The following is a 14,743-nucleotide window of genomic DNA, read 5'->3' on the forward strand; positions in this document are numbered from 1 at the left end:
CAAGGGAAAGATTCAAGAGAGAATGAAATAGGCAGATAATGTTTCCTGTCAGCAGAGCGAACGGGTCTTGCAACAGAAGAGGTTTTTCTCCCATAGTTCAATCTTTCTCTTCACAGTGATTCCACCAATCATTGCTGGCAACTCTTTGTCTGGGCCAGTTGTTTGATTTTTGAAACTCATATTGCTTTCTTGTGATGTGCTTTCCTGGGCTCTTTTAAACCTGCTATGTGTTGTGCAGTGGAGACCCCCCCCCCCCCAGGACTCCACCTGGGAGTAGCTGTGGAGCAGGGAAGGATTGCTACTTTCTCAGGAAGACTTAACAGTCTGAACCTTTAAGGAATTTCCTTCCTTAAGGCGAAGAGAAGGATCCAGAGTGCCTTACCAAGCCCCTCCCCTCTTGCTGCAAGGCTTGCCTCTCACCAGGGCTGTATTAACCCATGGCCAGACCCCTCGGCTTTCAGGTATTTCGGCCCCCCTCCAGCAGTTCAATCTTTTACCCCGCTACAGCTGAGATCCTGACCCTGACACGCTAGGTACTAGACCGTAGTACATTGCCCTATATCCATTTTGAGGTTCTTCTGAAGAATTTGGGTGGTTAGCCATGTTAGTCTGTAGTTGCAAAATAGTAAAGGGTCCAGTAGCACCGTCAAGACTAACCAACTTTATTGCAGCTTAAGCTTTCTTATGTTACAGTTCTGCATTGAAATCAATGGGCATAGACTGGAGTAATTCTATTAGGATTGCACTGTAAGTGACCCTAGGTCTCACAGCAAATGTCCTTGGTCAAATGGGGATTTGTCAATTTGAAAATGGGTCTTGTAGACTCCAGTCCAACACCATAACCACTACATCACTCTAACTATTATTAACGTTCGCTATAACTTTGTATCCAAATTAGTCACAGGGCTTAAACCATTCTGGGTTTAAGCCAGTCTTAGGACTTAAACCATTTGATTCCAGCTGAGGAAGCTGAAATGGGTTTTCAGTAGGGTTGCCAGCTCCAAGTTCTGAAATTCTTGGAGATATAGGGGGTGAAACCTGGAGAAACCTGGAGAAAGAGGGGTTTGGGGAAGGAAAGGACCTTGGCATGGCATAATTCCATAGAGTCTACCCCCCAAAGTAGCCATTTTCTTCAGGTGAACTGAACTCTGTGGCCTTGAGACCAGTTGTGATTCCGGGGGATCTCCAGCTACTACCTGGAGGCTGGTAAGTAACCCTAGTTTTCAGTCCTGTCAGGATGGCACTGGAAAACATTTTTTTTTTTTTGTAAATGTGCAAATTTATTTTTGCATCGAATCTCAGAGAAAAATGGCTTCAAAGTCACCATGGCCATGCATAGGAATTTCAGACCAGTAGCTGCCATCTGTCACTCTCTTTACATCAACACAGATCCTTCTATTTGTTTTTATTGTAAAATAAGGGCATAGAGTCTATTGGGGAGTATTTTTGTATCAAATATATTTTATTTAGTTATTAATTGGATTATAGTTTCAGGTGGGCAGCCATGTTGGTTTGCAGTTGAAGAGTCAAATCTAGTAGCAACTGAAAAACCAACAAGATTTCCAGGGTATAAGCTTCTGAGAGTCAAAGCTCCCTTCAATAAATATGAAGGGAGCTCTGACTCTCAAAAGCTGATATCCCAGAAATCTTTTGGTCACCACATGGTGACCAAAAGCAGAATGTAAACAAGTCTCCCTATAAGTAAGTGGGAAGAAATAACATGAACAGGCCATGTAATATGGAGTTCTGTATTTGCACACTTGCCCTGACCTGGATAGCCCAGGTGAGACTGAGCTCGTCAGATTTCAGAAGCTAAGCAGGGTCAGCCTTAGTTAGTAATTGAATGGGAGACTGCTAACGAAGACTAGGGTTGCAGAGGCAGGCAATGGTAAACCACCTCTGATAGTGTCTTGCCATGAAAACCTCAGCAGGGGTAGCCATAATTCAACTCTGACTCTGAGGTCTCCACACACACACATTTGCACGCTAAGGGACCATTCACTGAGGTGTATAATTCTTACCAAGGGATTGTTGTGTAGTTCAGTTCTAATACCAGTTTAATTGATGCTAGAAGATCTAACCATTTATCAGTTTCGTAGTGTGCGTACCTTAGCTAGCTGCTACTGTTCTAGAAAAAAAAGACCATAATCTACATAATATGAAAATACCTTTACAATATATACCTTATAAATCAAATCCAGTCCTCACACTATGCAAATATCTATCCAGTGCACACCTTGCACAACAAGCAACTATCTTTACAATCTATGTTTCATAAGATCTGGGAGTGGCCAGAGTTCAACAGGAGAGATCATCTAAGCAGGCCGAAGGTCTCAGGTTCAATTCCTGATATCTCTAGCTAAAACAACTCTGAGAGCAGGCCGGGGAAGTCCCTCCTTGGGACCTTGGAAGACTATCTATCAGAGTAAACAAAACTGGACTACAAAGATCACTTGTTTGGGTAGATCTGCAGTGTGCAGATATTTGATGTAGGAGAAGAAGGGTCACACAACTGGGCTGGCCAGAGTGCCTCATATCCACTCTGAGAGAAGAACATGACACATTTTATGTGGTGTACGGAGCATGCTGCTTACATCTATGTACATAGGTTCCTGTACAAGTATTTTGTCTATGTGTGATCATTGGCTCATGGTCCCCCACTCCCTATCTGCATGTACATTCCCCAGGGAACCAGAATAGTGACATTTAACAAGCAATTCAGGAAGATACTTGTCCTAAACAGGTTGTATGTGGAAGAATCTACAGGTTACATATTACATACAGGGAGCTTTTTGAGTTGAGGGACCTCTCAAACTTACGCTCCCTCACCATCAGTTTGAAGTGATAAAATAATACAGCCTTACCATCCCAGCCTTTCCGCAAGCCAGGCAGACATGACAACTTTTGGTGGGCTCATGTATATACCTCAGGTGGTGCAAACAAAACCAGCCTAGTGTAAATTCCAATCCAATTAAAATTAAGTCTTCTCTCTACATCTTTATACAGCCACTAGAAACATAGCCTGTTGCAGGAAAAAATACAACGGGCTCTAGAAAGGGGAGGGCGGGTAGGCAGGCATTCCCTCCCAGTGGCATAGCATGAGGGGCAGGGGGGTGGCTGCCCCAGGTGCAAAATTTTGAGGGGTGCTATGTCCATGGCACCTCCTAGGAGCGCTCCTGGCCCACCTCCCTGCTCACCTCTCTGCCCCTTCACTGCAGCCACCCGTACCGCCGCCGCCAGCCCAGTGAGCCAGGCGCCCCAGTGGCATGGCAGGTGACGTGGCAGGTGGCCTGCCTCCCCGCTCATCTCCTCACTCCTCCTTGTTCCCATGGTTCAGACCACTTGACTCCCCTACCTCTTACCTCTTTGCTGCCACCACTGTGCTGCCGCCATCAGCTTGGCACTGAGTGGTGGTGTGGGCAGCTGTGGCGAAGTGGTAAGGGGTGGAGAGGCAAGTGACCCACACTGCAGGAGTGCTCTGGGGGGGGCGAGGGCACACCCCTGCACGATGAAGTCACTTCCTGGAATGGGGGATGGGCATTTCCACCTGCTCAGCTCCTGATCCCAGCTGGGTGAAGGCAGGGAATGGGCATTGCCACCTGCTCCGTTCCTGATCCCAGCTGGGTGAAGGCAGGGGATGGGCATTGCCACCTGCTCCACTCCTGATCCCAGCTGGGTGAAGGCAGGGGACAGGCATTGCCACCTGATTTTCTCCTCATCCCAGTTGGGTGAAGGTGGGGGGTGGGCATTGCCACCTGCTCTGCCCCTGATCACAGCTGGGTGAAGGCGAGGGTTGGCATTGCCACCTGCTCCGCTCCTGATTCCAGTAGGTGAAGGTGGGGGGCATTGCCCCCTCTCTGCTCCTGATCCCAGCTGGGTAGATGAGGAGCAGGCATTGCCACCTCCTTCACTCCTGATCCCAGTGGGTGAAGGTGGGGGATGGGCTTTTCCACCTGCTCCACTCCTGATCCTAGCTGGGTGGAGGCGGAGGGCGGGCATTGCCACCTGCTCTGCTCCTAATCCCAGCTTGGTGAAGGCAAGAGGCAGGCATTACTACCTTCTCCACTCCTTATTCCAGCTTGGTGATGTGGGAGGTGGGCATTGCCACATGCTCCACTCCTCATCCCAGCAAGGTGATGGCGGGGGGTGTAGGCATTGCTACCTGTTCAGCTCCTTATCTCAGCTGGGTGAAGGCAGGGCTCAGGCATTGCTGCCTGCTCCACATGTGATCCCGGCCTGGGCTTCCTACCGTGGCACGCTCTCTGGAGGTCTGGATGTCTCATCTGGGCTTCCCTCCACAGCAGTACCCTCTGGTGGTGCACCAGGGTAGGTAGTGAGTTGTCTTGAATACACTTAGCCTTTTATATAGTAGGATAGCTAGTGCTTGAATGGAGATTGTTAGAAAGGCTAAAACTAAGTAATGCTAGCAAGGGATGCTAAACACAACAAAAAGGATTCTTTGGTTATGTTTGGAGCAAGAAAAAGAACGAAGAAGTGGTAGGCCCAGTGCAGGAAGAGGAAAGTGACATCTTAACAGGTGATAAAAGGAGGGCAAAAATGCTCAATTCCTACTTTGCCTTGGTTTTCTGTTGCAAGAGAAACTGTGCTCAACCTGGCAAAAAGAGAACATATGATGAGGGAAAGGAACTGAAGCTTAGGATAGGCATAAGGGTGGTTTGTAAACACCTAGCTTCTTTAAATGAAATCAAGTCCCCAGGGCCAGGTGAATTATATCCTAGCATGGTAAAGGAACTTGCTGATGGAATATCAGAGTCTCTTAATGAAATTCTAAGCAGAGTTACTCCAGTCTAAGCCCACTGATTTCAATGGGGCACACGCTCGCTGAATATGTAAGCCCACTGATTTCAATGGGCAAAGCACACTTATTTCAATGGGCTTAGACTGGAGTAACTCTGCTGAGGATTCACTGTCTATCATCTTTGGAGAACATGCAAAGTGCCAGAAGACTGGAAGCTGGCAAATATCCCCATCTTCAAGAAGGAAGAAAAGGAGGATCCAGGTAACTACTAACCTGTCATCTTGACATCCATACCTGGAAAGGTTTTAGAACAAATCAAACAGTCGGTCCTTGAGCATTTAGAAAAAATAGCTGCAATTACTAAGAGCCAGCACCAGTTGCTCAAGAACAAGTCATGTCAGACTAATCTCCTTTTTTGGGAGAGTTACTACTACTTTGTTGGATCAGGGAGATGCTGAGGACATCGTTTATCTTGATTTCAGTAAGGCTTTTGATAAGGTGTTTCAAGACATCTGCTAGGCTTTAAGATTATTTAAAATCACACATGTATTGAATTTGTAACGACTATTTCTTGCATTTTTCTAGGCCTTTTGGTCCAGCTACGTAAAATTATTAACCTACTTTGTACACACCTGACTGGCAGTTTAGAAGGCTTCTCCCTGCACCTAACAAAAGTGAAGTCAGTCAGGGGAAATACATTTGTTAATCTTCAGGTGCTGTAGGATTCTCTCATGTTTTTCCAAACCCCGCTGACACGTCTGGTCCTCAGGAACTGATTTCCATTCTTGTTTACTTTGTGCTTCATGGCTGCATCCATGCATGGATGGATATTTTGCTGTCATTGCACTATGAGTCATTTATAACTAGATTGCATTGATAAGCAATACAAGAGGTGAATGATAACTCTACTGCAATGATAGTGCCATATCTAGAGTGACCAGGCTGTACCTGGCAACTAGTTGGAGATCCAGGGGTGGGGACATGAGTGTGTGACATCAAGGCAGAACCACTTGATTTTTGAGGAAAACCTGGAAGTGATGTAGGGTAGACATGGGCACGAACAGCAATATGAATGAAAAAAAAACCCATGAACAGCCCGTTCGTCTGCTCGTGAATGGGCCGTTCGTGAGTCCCCATTCCAAATGAACAGGTAGTCATCGTAAGCCTTGTTGGTTGGGAAGCCAGATACTCATGGATCATACCTTTCCCGGGCTGCAATTTCTCTGAAACTTGGAGGGTCTTCAGAGGACAGTGAGGACTATGTCCCCGGCAAATTTGGTGGGTATTGGACATTGGGAAGGTCAGTTTGGTAACTCCTCAAAGTAATTTCCAACAGGCAGTACAGTTTTTGGCACTGTGAAGAGAAAATGACAGCAAAGGGGGCGGCGCTGGCTCTCCCAGTGCAAGAGGGATGGAGAGAATCCATCCTGCTTGCACCGGGAAGGAGCAGCCCCGTGGAGCCATCTCTGCCCGCTTTCAGAGGGATGAGGAGATTCTCCTCGTCTCTCTGACAGTGGGCAGAAGCGACCCTGCAGCTGCACCGGCTCTGCCCGCTGTCAGAGGGATGAGGCAAGGCTCCTCATCACTCTGACAGCAGGCAGAAGTGGCCCGCAGCTCCGACTCTGCCTGCTGTCTCTCCATCCCTCTCGCACCCAGCAGCAGCAGCCTGGCGGTGCTGGGGTGGGGTTGGGGGCTGGGGGTTGTGTGGTGTTTAAAGGGCCCTGCCCCTTGCACGTGGCAGGAAAGGGCCCTTTAAACTATCAGCTGGCAGGTGGCAAGGGGGAATCCCCCTCCCACGTGCCAGCTGATAGTTTAAAGGGATCTTTAAAGGGCCACAAACACAAACATGTTCGTTAAGGGGACATGTTCTGTTCTGTTCATTGTTCGTTGTTCGTGGATGGTAACGAACAACGAACAGGGTGTTCGGAATTTTTTCCTTGTTCGTGCCCATGTCTAATGTGGGGTAGCTCTAGGAATTGATGGAAACTCTAGGCTTTTTAAAAACTCAGTGTCATGTGTACTGCTATGTCACTTCTGGGGAAAACCCAGAAGTGATGTAGGGTAGCTCTAGGAATTGATGGGAACTCTAAGCTTTTTTTAAAACTCAGTGTCATGTGCACTACTGTGCCACTTCTGGGGGAAATCTGGAAGTAATGTAAGATAGCTTTACCCTACCATTGCCTTCACTGTCATTGTCAGCGGGCAAATGCCAAGCTTGGGACCAAGGGATGCTAATAATGCATTCTGAGCTCTGTTTGGCTTTTAGCCTGCCATTGTAATGGGCTATCATTGGATGGTTGAGTTGGCAAGCTGAAAATGCTTTCCCCAAAGTTCAGTGTATGCTAGCGACAATCAGGTACAGAGTGAGCATTTTCTGGAGACAGCCATGCATTTACAGAGTCAGATGAGTTGGCCCCCAGTCAGCAAGCATTCTAACTTCCTTGTTGTGGGTAGGTTTTTTGGCCCATCGTTTTGGCTTTGCTTATAATATTAATTTTAGCTCTGCTCACTTGCTTATAAACTCTTGCCAATGTTGCTCAGCTCAGGCATGCTGCATTTCAAGCATTCCTCTTACATGCGAAATATTTAGCAGATGGGTTTGCTTATGCCAGATTTCTGGGGTGGCGAGGCTTTCGAGTAAACATGTGGGAGGGTAACGAGTCTCACATGCTTCCTCTATACCCACATCTTCTCTTTGCCTTAAGAATCTCATTAGAGGACAATGCCTTCTCTCCACTCTATCCAGGGTCCGAATTAATATTGTCAAACCAAGCTTCTATGTCCCAAATCCAGTAAAAATGATCCACGTGCAAAACCAGATTTGCAGTGCAATGCTAAGCGTGGCTACTCCAGTCTAAAGTCATTGATTTCAGTGGATTTAGAATGGAGTAAGACTGCATAGGATTGCCCTGTGGTGCACACAAATCTGCAACATTAAGTACAAAGGTTACTGCATGGGTGAGGGGAAGAGAAAAGGCTGCATCTAACAAGCATGCATCCTTCTCTTATAGGGATTCCTGTGTAGTATGTTCTAGGTGTCTAAAGGTGCATCAGTTTACATGCTGGGTTTAGGGTTATCAGCCTTAAAGTATTGTAGAAGAATCCTGGAGTTCAGGTTATCAGGTGGCCACCTCCACTCCTGTGCTCTGGTCCCTACCCTGGCTCAATGGAGCAGTGGGAACAAAATCGGTGGTGGGGACATGATGTCACAGTGCCCATGATGCCAATTTTTACGTTAGAAGTTCCGGAAGTTCCAAGAGTATTGCTGATGCCATGATGTTGTTTTCCCACTCTCTGACCCCAAATGCTCCTGCCCCCACCAAATGTTCCCAGCTGGCAGTCCTACCTGGAGTTCTCCTAGAATTACAACTCATCTTCAGATTGCAGTGACCAGTTCCCCTGGAAGATATGGTAGCTTTGGAGGGCAGGCTCTAGATATTTATTCTTATTGCTGGAAGGGCTGAGGAACAATAAAAATATGAAGTCTATATTTGTAAATGTATATTTTATATTTGATTGGGCAGCCTGTTTTTTAATCAGCCGTTCTGGACTATTAGTTAGTGTTGGATTAGAGAGACCCAGATTCAAATCCCTGCTTGCCTGGAGTTTATTTTGTACCCTGAGCCAGTCATTCATAGCTAAAGCTATCTTGCAGGATTGTTGTATATAATAATATAATCATATCATTCGATTCATATACTGCCCTTCAGGGCAACTTAACTCCCACTCAGAGCAGTTTACAAAGTATGTTATTATTATCCCCACACCAATCACCCTCTGAGGTGGGTAGGGCTGAGACAGCTCTAGAAGAGCTGTGATTGACCCATGGTCACCCAGCTGGCTTCAAGTGGAGGAGTGGGGAATCAAACCTGGCTATCCAGATGCGAGTCCTGCCACTCTTAACCACTGCACCAAATGGAAGGGCATGTATGCTTCCCAGAGCTCCTTGAGAGCAATGGTGGGGTAGAATGTCAGACATTTGACAGGAGTTGTTATTCCAGAGGCTCTTTGGGGTATTACTACTGGGTATGTTTGTATTTTAATGTAAAAGATGGGAGGAAATACTTCCTGGCTCTTGAAGCTATGGTTCATGCTTAGATTAAGGCTTCTTTTGAATGTAGGACAGTGGGTCACAGCAATGATTTTCCCAGATGCAACTTTCCTGTAATATTACTTCCTTCTCGTGCTGGTGCCTTTCTAAAAACCATTCTGCCAAAACAGAATTCAAATTTCATAAACCAAAACCCCTGATGGAAGATCAGTGTTCTTTCCTTGCACCATAGCTAGAGAAATTGACTGTTCCTAGTCTACCCATTCAAGTCAAAGCCTGCAATCCAGCACATTGAAAGCCATAAGATCTGCAGAACAGTCACAAGCAGACTGAGTCTCATCTAAAACCACTGAAAAATGGGCTTAGACTGGGAAAACTCTGCATAGGATTGTGCTGTTAAATAGTCCATGCAGGCCTGTGTCTAAATGCCTTCATTTTTCCTGGCAAAAGAGAGTATTGCGGTAAACCATAACTGTGCAGCAAAAAACCCGCAAACACTTACTAAGTATACCCTTAGATGATGACAGTAAACATAAATCATACAACAATTGCTGACCATTTTCCTGCCAACAGTGTACAACTTTAACAGTTCCGTTATGGCTCATACAAATATAACTATACTTCCAAGGTAGCGCTCTATACTAATAAGGGAGCCAATTCATAAAGTGCTTCATATTAAACAAACCATATCATACAGGATACATACCAATAAATCAACAAAGTGCAAGTGCTGAAGTGTTGGTCCCAGATGGGTGACATATTGCATAAGAATTCATAAAGTGTAAATGCATAAACAGCACCCTTCAACATTAAACTTCCTAGAACTGATTTTTCATGGATTTATCATCAACATTCAAGGCATGAATCCCCCCCAAAATGAACCGTGTGGTTTGTGGTTCATTGCATTTCACAAACCATGAACTATGAACTTGCACGAACCTCACCCGGTTCATGAACCGGTTTGTTTAGTTCATGAAAACACCACATCTAGGTCAGCAAATCATCACTTCCAAGTCAGCAGAAGGTCTGCAGAATGTCCCCTGTTGCCTAGGAAACTGATTGATCAGCACCAGGCTGTTTGCAGTGATGAACCAAAAAAATGAACCAAACAAACCCACCTAAAGTTCATGGTGGTTCGTCAGAAATGGGCTCTGACGAACCGCTGGTTTGCGAACCATGAACCGGCTCGGTTTGTGCTGAATTTTAATTCATATTTCAGTTTGTATCCATCTCTTCTCGTAAGCACTATATCCCTATAGTAACAGACAGTCCATAGATAAATCTTGACTCGGTGATACTCATAGAGTGGGGGTGATTAATTCATTTTCCTGAGCAAAAGCAAGAGTCAATGTAGCTTGAGAAAGAATGTCCCAACCAGGAACTATTTTGGAAGTAGAAAGGAACAAATGTATCCAGAGGACCAATAGAATGCACCTGTTTTATTCTTTTGGGGGTATGGCTTTGAAATGTAATCAGGATTCTTTGGTAAGAGCCAAAGAAACTTCAGGCAGATTTTGGATTATACTAGAATTTACTTACCAAACAGGATTGGAAAATCGAATTTTCTTAATTCTCTACCAACTTTAACCCCTGCCATCCTTGTCAACTTCCCAGAACACCATCTTTCTTATCTTGCTTCCCATATGTAAACAGTATGATTAAAATAGTCACTATCTGGAAACAAACTGTAATGATTTCAAGAAATGGGTGCATGTGTCTTTAAATGCTTGGTGTGAGCTGGGTGGAGAGTGGGGGTGAGAGAGGGAAGAGTGAGTGATGTGATTGGCTGATGACTGAGAGTGTGGGCGGAGTGAATGCAGTTTGAGACTGAGAGCCAGCGAGCAAAGTTTCAGTCAGAAGAAAGCAGGCTAGCTGTGTGCTGCCTGAATATGTTGAAGTGTTTTATAAGAGAAATATAACCTGTGTGGAACCTGAACTGAGCATGTTTGTGAAAGGACACTCAGTCAGGGAAAGAGAGGCCAGCTGTGTGCTGCCTGAGCAGGTTTCATATTTCTGTGAATGAGAGTCAGAGAAAAAGAGGCTAGCTGTGTGCTGCCTGAGGAGTTTAAGCATTTCTGTGAGAGAAATATTGAGTTAGAGAAAGAGGCTGACTGTGCGTGAAGCCTTAGAAGAGATCTGTGTGAATGAGTTTATAGGAAGTAACTTTAAGAACCGAGAACTATGTTTATGAAACCGATACGCTTCTTGACTAAATAAAAGTTTATTTTGTTTTGTTATATCCCAGAGTAGCTGTCATTGCTTTATCCCATTCCTATCCTCAGGGCCACATAGAACCACGAAGGAGCCTGACGCTTAAACATGTTACCAAAGGGGAGATTTGAATAAAATATTTTGGAATAATATATTCCTGGTAGCAGCAAACTACCCAGAGGGTGTAAGGGGAAGATTAAAAGAAAAATCTACCCCGAAGAAAGTACAGGTCATAACACAAACACTGTCATGTTCTCTACTTAGAGACACCATTCCCCCACTCCCACCCTCCGCCCACTGCTATTACTCACCTGGCTGGTGGGGAGGAAAAATGGGGGGTTGCTGCCCTGAGTACATTCCCGGATTGATGCGACTATATCACTTCTGGGAGTGACATCATCGCGCAGCCCCCAAGGACACTCCTGTGCTTCTCAGCAGGACAATTTTGGCTCCAAATGGGCCGAATTGGGCCCATCTGAGAGTAGTTCTATATACTTGGTTCACACAGAATGCTGGTCTGGTCTGTTGGCCTCAGCTCTTCAACTACCTAATGGACCGGCTGCCTCTGTTTTTGATCTGTCACAGACTTATTTACTCATGCAAATAATCTCTTCATGTTCCAGTCCTGAAGTAATGAACATATATGCTTGAACACGGCCTTAGATGAGTTGCCTTGGAATGTTTTGGCTTATGCTTAGATTGCAATTTACTATGGTTTGAAAATAAAACAAAACGTTATTGAATACAGCTTGGAGCTGATCTGTCAGTATTTCAGAAAACAAATTCTTAATGATTTTAAGCAAACATTTATCTATGGCATATACACAACCCCAACAAGAGTTAGATGTACTTAAAACCTCTAAAATGGGTAAAATTATACCTAACTATGGCTGTTTTCATATGTCTTACCGGCTCTGGTACATCGTGCAAAGCTCCCATAAGGACAGCATCTTCCTGGCGCAATTTCCTGGTTCTTGAGCCAAATCGTTCCAGGAAGACACTGTCCTTGCAGGAGCTTTGCCCGACGTACCGGAGCCGATAAGACGTGTGAAAACAGCCAATATGTAGATGCAGGCTTTGTCTTTATGCTGCCCTTTCCCATTTGATTGGACTGCTAGAATGAAACTGTCACTGCATAATGAATAATAACATTTTTAGATTATATTTTGTTCCAAAAAAATAATCATTAATAGGCCTCTTAATTTTTTTCCAGGGATTTCATTGCAAAACACAGACTTCCAGTGAGTATAACTTTTCCATTCTTCTTCTAGACCGCAAAACCTCTGAGTAACTAACCAGACTTCAAAGCTACTTCAGAGCCTTTCCCTAGAAATTCTCTTTGTGACTGGAACAACTTTCTAGTTCGTCATTTCCCAAAAAGTTTCTGGAGACAACAAAGGCCCAGTGTGAAAGATCTGAAAAGTAGCCTTCTATTGGACATAAACCTTTAAAAAAGTATAGCTTGATATTCATATAGGGGTATTGACACCACAAATGACCTTCCCGGTGTGAAAACAGAGCCAGTAAAGCATTTGTATGTGACCTCTGACTTTACCACCCAGTTGCTTCTCCCTCAAGCAAATTCTTCATGGAAATTATCAGCCAGTTACCAAATTCATGCACGTCTCTAATTTCTCAGTGTTTTTCGACAGTAATTTTCAAATGTGTTAACTTTCACAGGTCCTTCCCACATTAATTTTAAGCATGTATACCAATGTGATATATCTTGAAATGTGCGAGTAGGAAAGAATTCCTGGGATAGGGGAGCATTCTGGGGCTCATGTTCAATTCATGTGCTGACTAGAGATGGGCGCGGAACAAAACAACAACAAAAAAGAACCAGGAGGTTCGTGGTTTGTGGGGGGGGGGCAGTTTAAATGGCCATTTCCCTGGGGAAATGGCCATTTAAACTGCCTTTGTAAATACGACCCAATGAACCAGTATACAGTTCGTGGAAGTTCCATGAAATGGAGCTTCCACGAACCCTGGTTTGTGAACCCCAAACCAGCCTGGTTCGTGGGTTTTTTTGGGTCGTATTTAGGTTCGTGCCCATCTCTAGTGCTGACCAGGCTTGTTGGCCCCACCCTCGTCCCAGGTAACAGAGTCTGTCCCCTGAAAACACCAAACCTCCCTCCACACATTGGAGGGGACAACTGATAATGATTTGGGCAGGTTTTCTTTTAAGGAAAAGTGTCCTTCTTTTCATTGGGGAATAAAACCAGTTTCTATGGAATACCATGATATTCGGTTTTGAAAACTGTTGGAGCTTCCCACAGTGCACTGGGGAAAGCCCTAGAAATGGCATGCTGTGGCCCGCATCACAATGAATTATATTGATGTTCAGATCTGCTAAGGGACATGATTAGTGGATAGTCCAACCATTTCACCATGGGTAAGTATTCAGGAGATGCTACAGTTGTTCAGAGAGAACCTTTGTAAGAGGTGAGCTTTTTCAGATAAATGTAAGAATTTCTGCATTCAGTAGTTCAGTACTTTATGTGAAGATCTCCCCTACAGTAGTAGTAAAAACAATGGAACAGAAATATTATAAAAGTCAGAACTGCTTCTAGTCCACATGCTTTTGAGGACTAGGGTGTCCTTTTGTGTAAAAACGTTCATTTTATCACAGCTTTGCATTAGTCCTGCCCTTTGGGGATTAGAATATTGAATCAGTGAGCTAATTAGTAACATAATGAACCCCTAACAATTATTCAGTCTTTCACACATTCATAGAATGTTTACACCTTGCCTTTCCAGGCAGGTTAGAATCCAAGTTAAAACCATATTCGATAAAACCCACATGAATTCAAATCATTTTTAAAAAGAGCCAGTGAAAGCTGGTGCAGTGTAGTGGTCAGATTGCTGGACAAGGATGTGAGTGACACAGGTTCAGATTCCCAGTCTGCCTCAGAGACCTTGGATTCTCCCAGCCTCAACTACCTCACAGGGCTGTTGTGAGCATAAAATGTAGAAGGAAGAATCACGTGCTCCATTCCGTGCTCTTTATAGGAAGAGTGGAACAAAAATGGGCTAGACATATGAAACAGCATATGAAATGATAAAAAGAGCACTAGCAAAATAGTCAGAAAGCAAAACTCAAAAAGATAGTATTACTTATTCTTAAATTCTCAGGAGAAAAAGTAGTTTTAATATATGGCATCTAAAGGGAGCCAGTTTGGTGTGATGGTTAAAAGTGGCAGGACTCTAGTCTGAAGAACCAGGTTTGATTCCTCACTCTTCTGCTTGAAGCCAGCTGGGTGACCTTGGGTCAGACATAGCTCTCTCAGAGCTCTCTCAGCCCCACCCACCTCACAGGGTGATTGTTGTGAGGATAATAATAACACACTTTGTAAACTGCTCTGAGTGGGCATTAAGTTGTCCTGAAGGGTGGTATATAAATCCAATGTCATTATTATAATATGAGGCCTAGTTCCAAACAGGTGTCAGAGGAAGGTACTGCTGATTTGGGGTGCTGCCACAGAGAAGACCCTACCCTTGATAGCCTACCCACCCAATCCCTGAAGACTGGGACTCCCAAAACAGGACATCAGATGAGGACTTTAGTGAATGGGATCTTCAAGCTCCGGCGGGCCATGCTCAGTTTGGCAGATCCCAGTAGACAACCCAAATGCCAAATTTTGAATTAGTTGATTTTTCAGTGCTCTTCAAAGGTAGTCCCATTATATAGCACATTGCAGTAAATTCAACCTGGACGTTACCAA

At 44.7% G+C, this 14,743-nt stretch overlaps 1 protein-coding gene across 2 annotated transcripts in view; it reads left to right on the forward strand.

The window, feature by feature from the left end:
• The window catches only part of IL17REL (interleukin 17 receptor E like), a 71,900-nt gene that overhangs the window by 11,441 nt on the left and 45,716 nt on the right, over positions 1–14,743 (forward strand). For both annotated transcript variants that reach the window (XM_054988755.1, XM_054988756.1), the window contains exon 2: positions 12,235–12,262. In XM_054988755.1, the coding sequence (XP_054844730.1) occupies positions 12,235–12,262 (28 nt within the window). The remainder of the gene's footprint in view (positions 1–12,234; positions 12,263–14,743) is intronic.

Source organism: Eublepharis macularius, chromosome 9 (genome assembly GCF_028583425.1).
Source record: "Eublepharis macularius isolate TG4126 chromosome 9, MPM_Emac_v1.0, whole genome shotgun sequence".
In the NCBI taxonomy this organism is placed as follows: domain Eukaryota; kingdom Metazoa; phylum Chordata; class Lepidosauria; order Squamata; family Eublepharidae; genus Eublepharis; species Eublepharis macularius.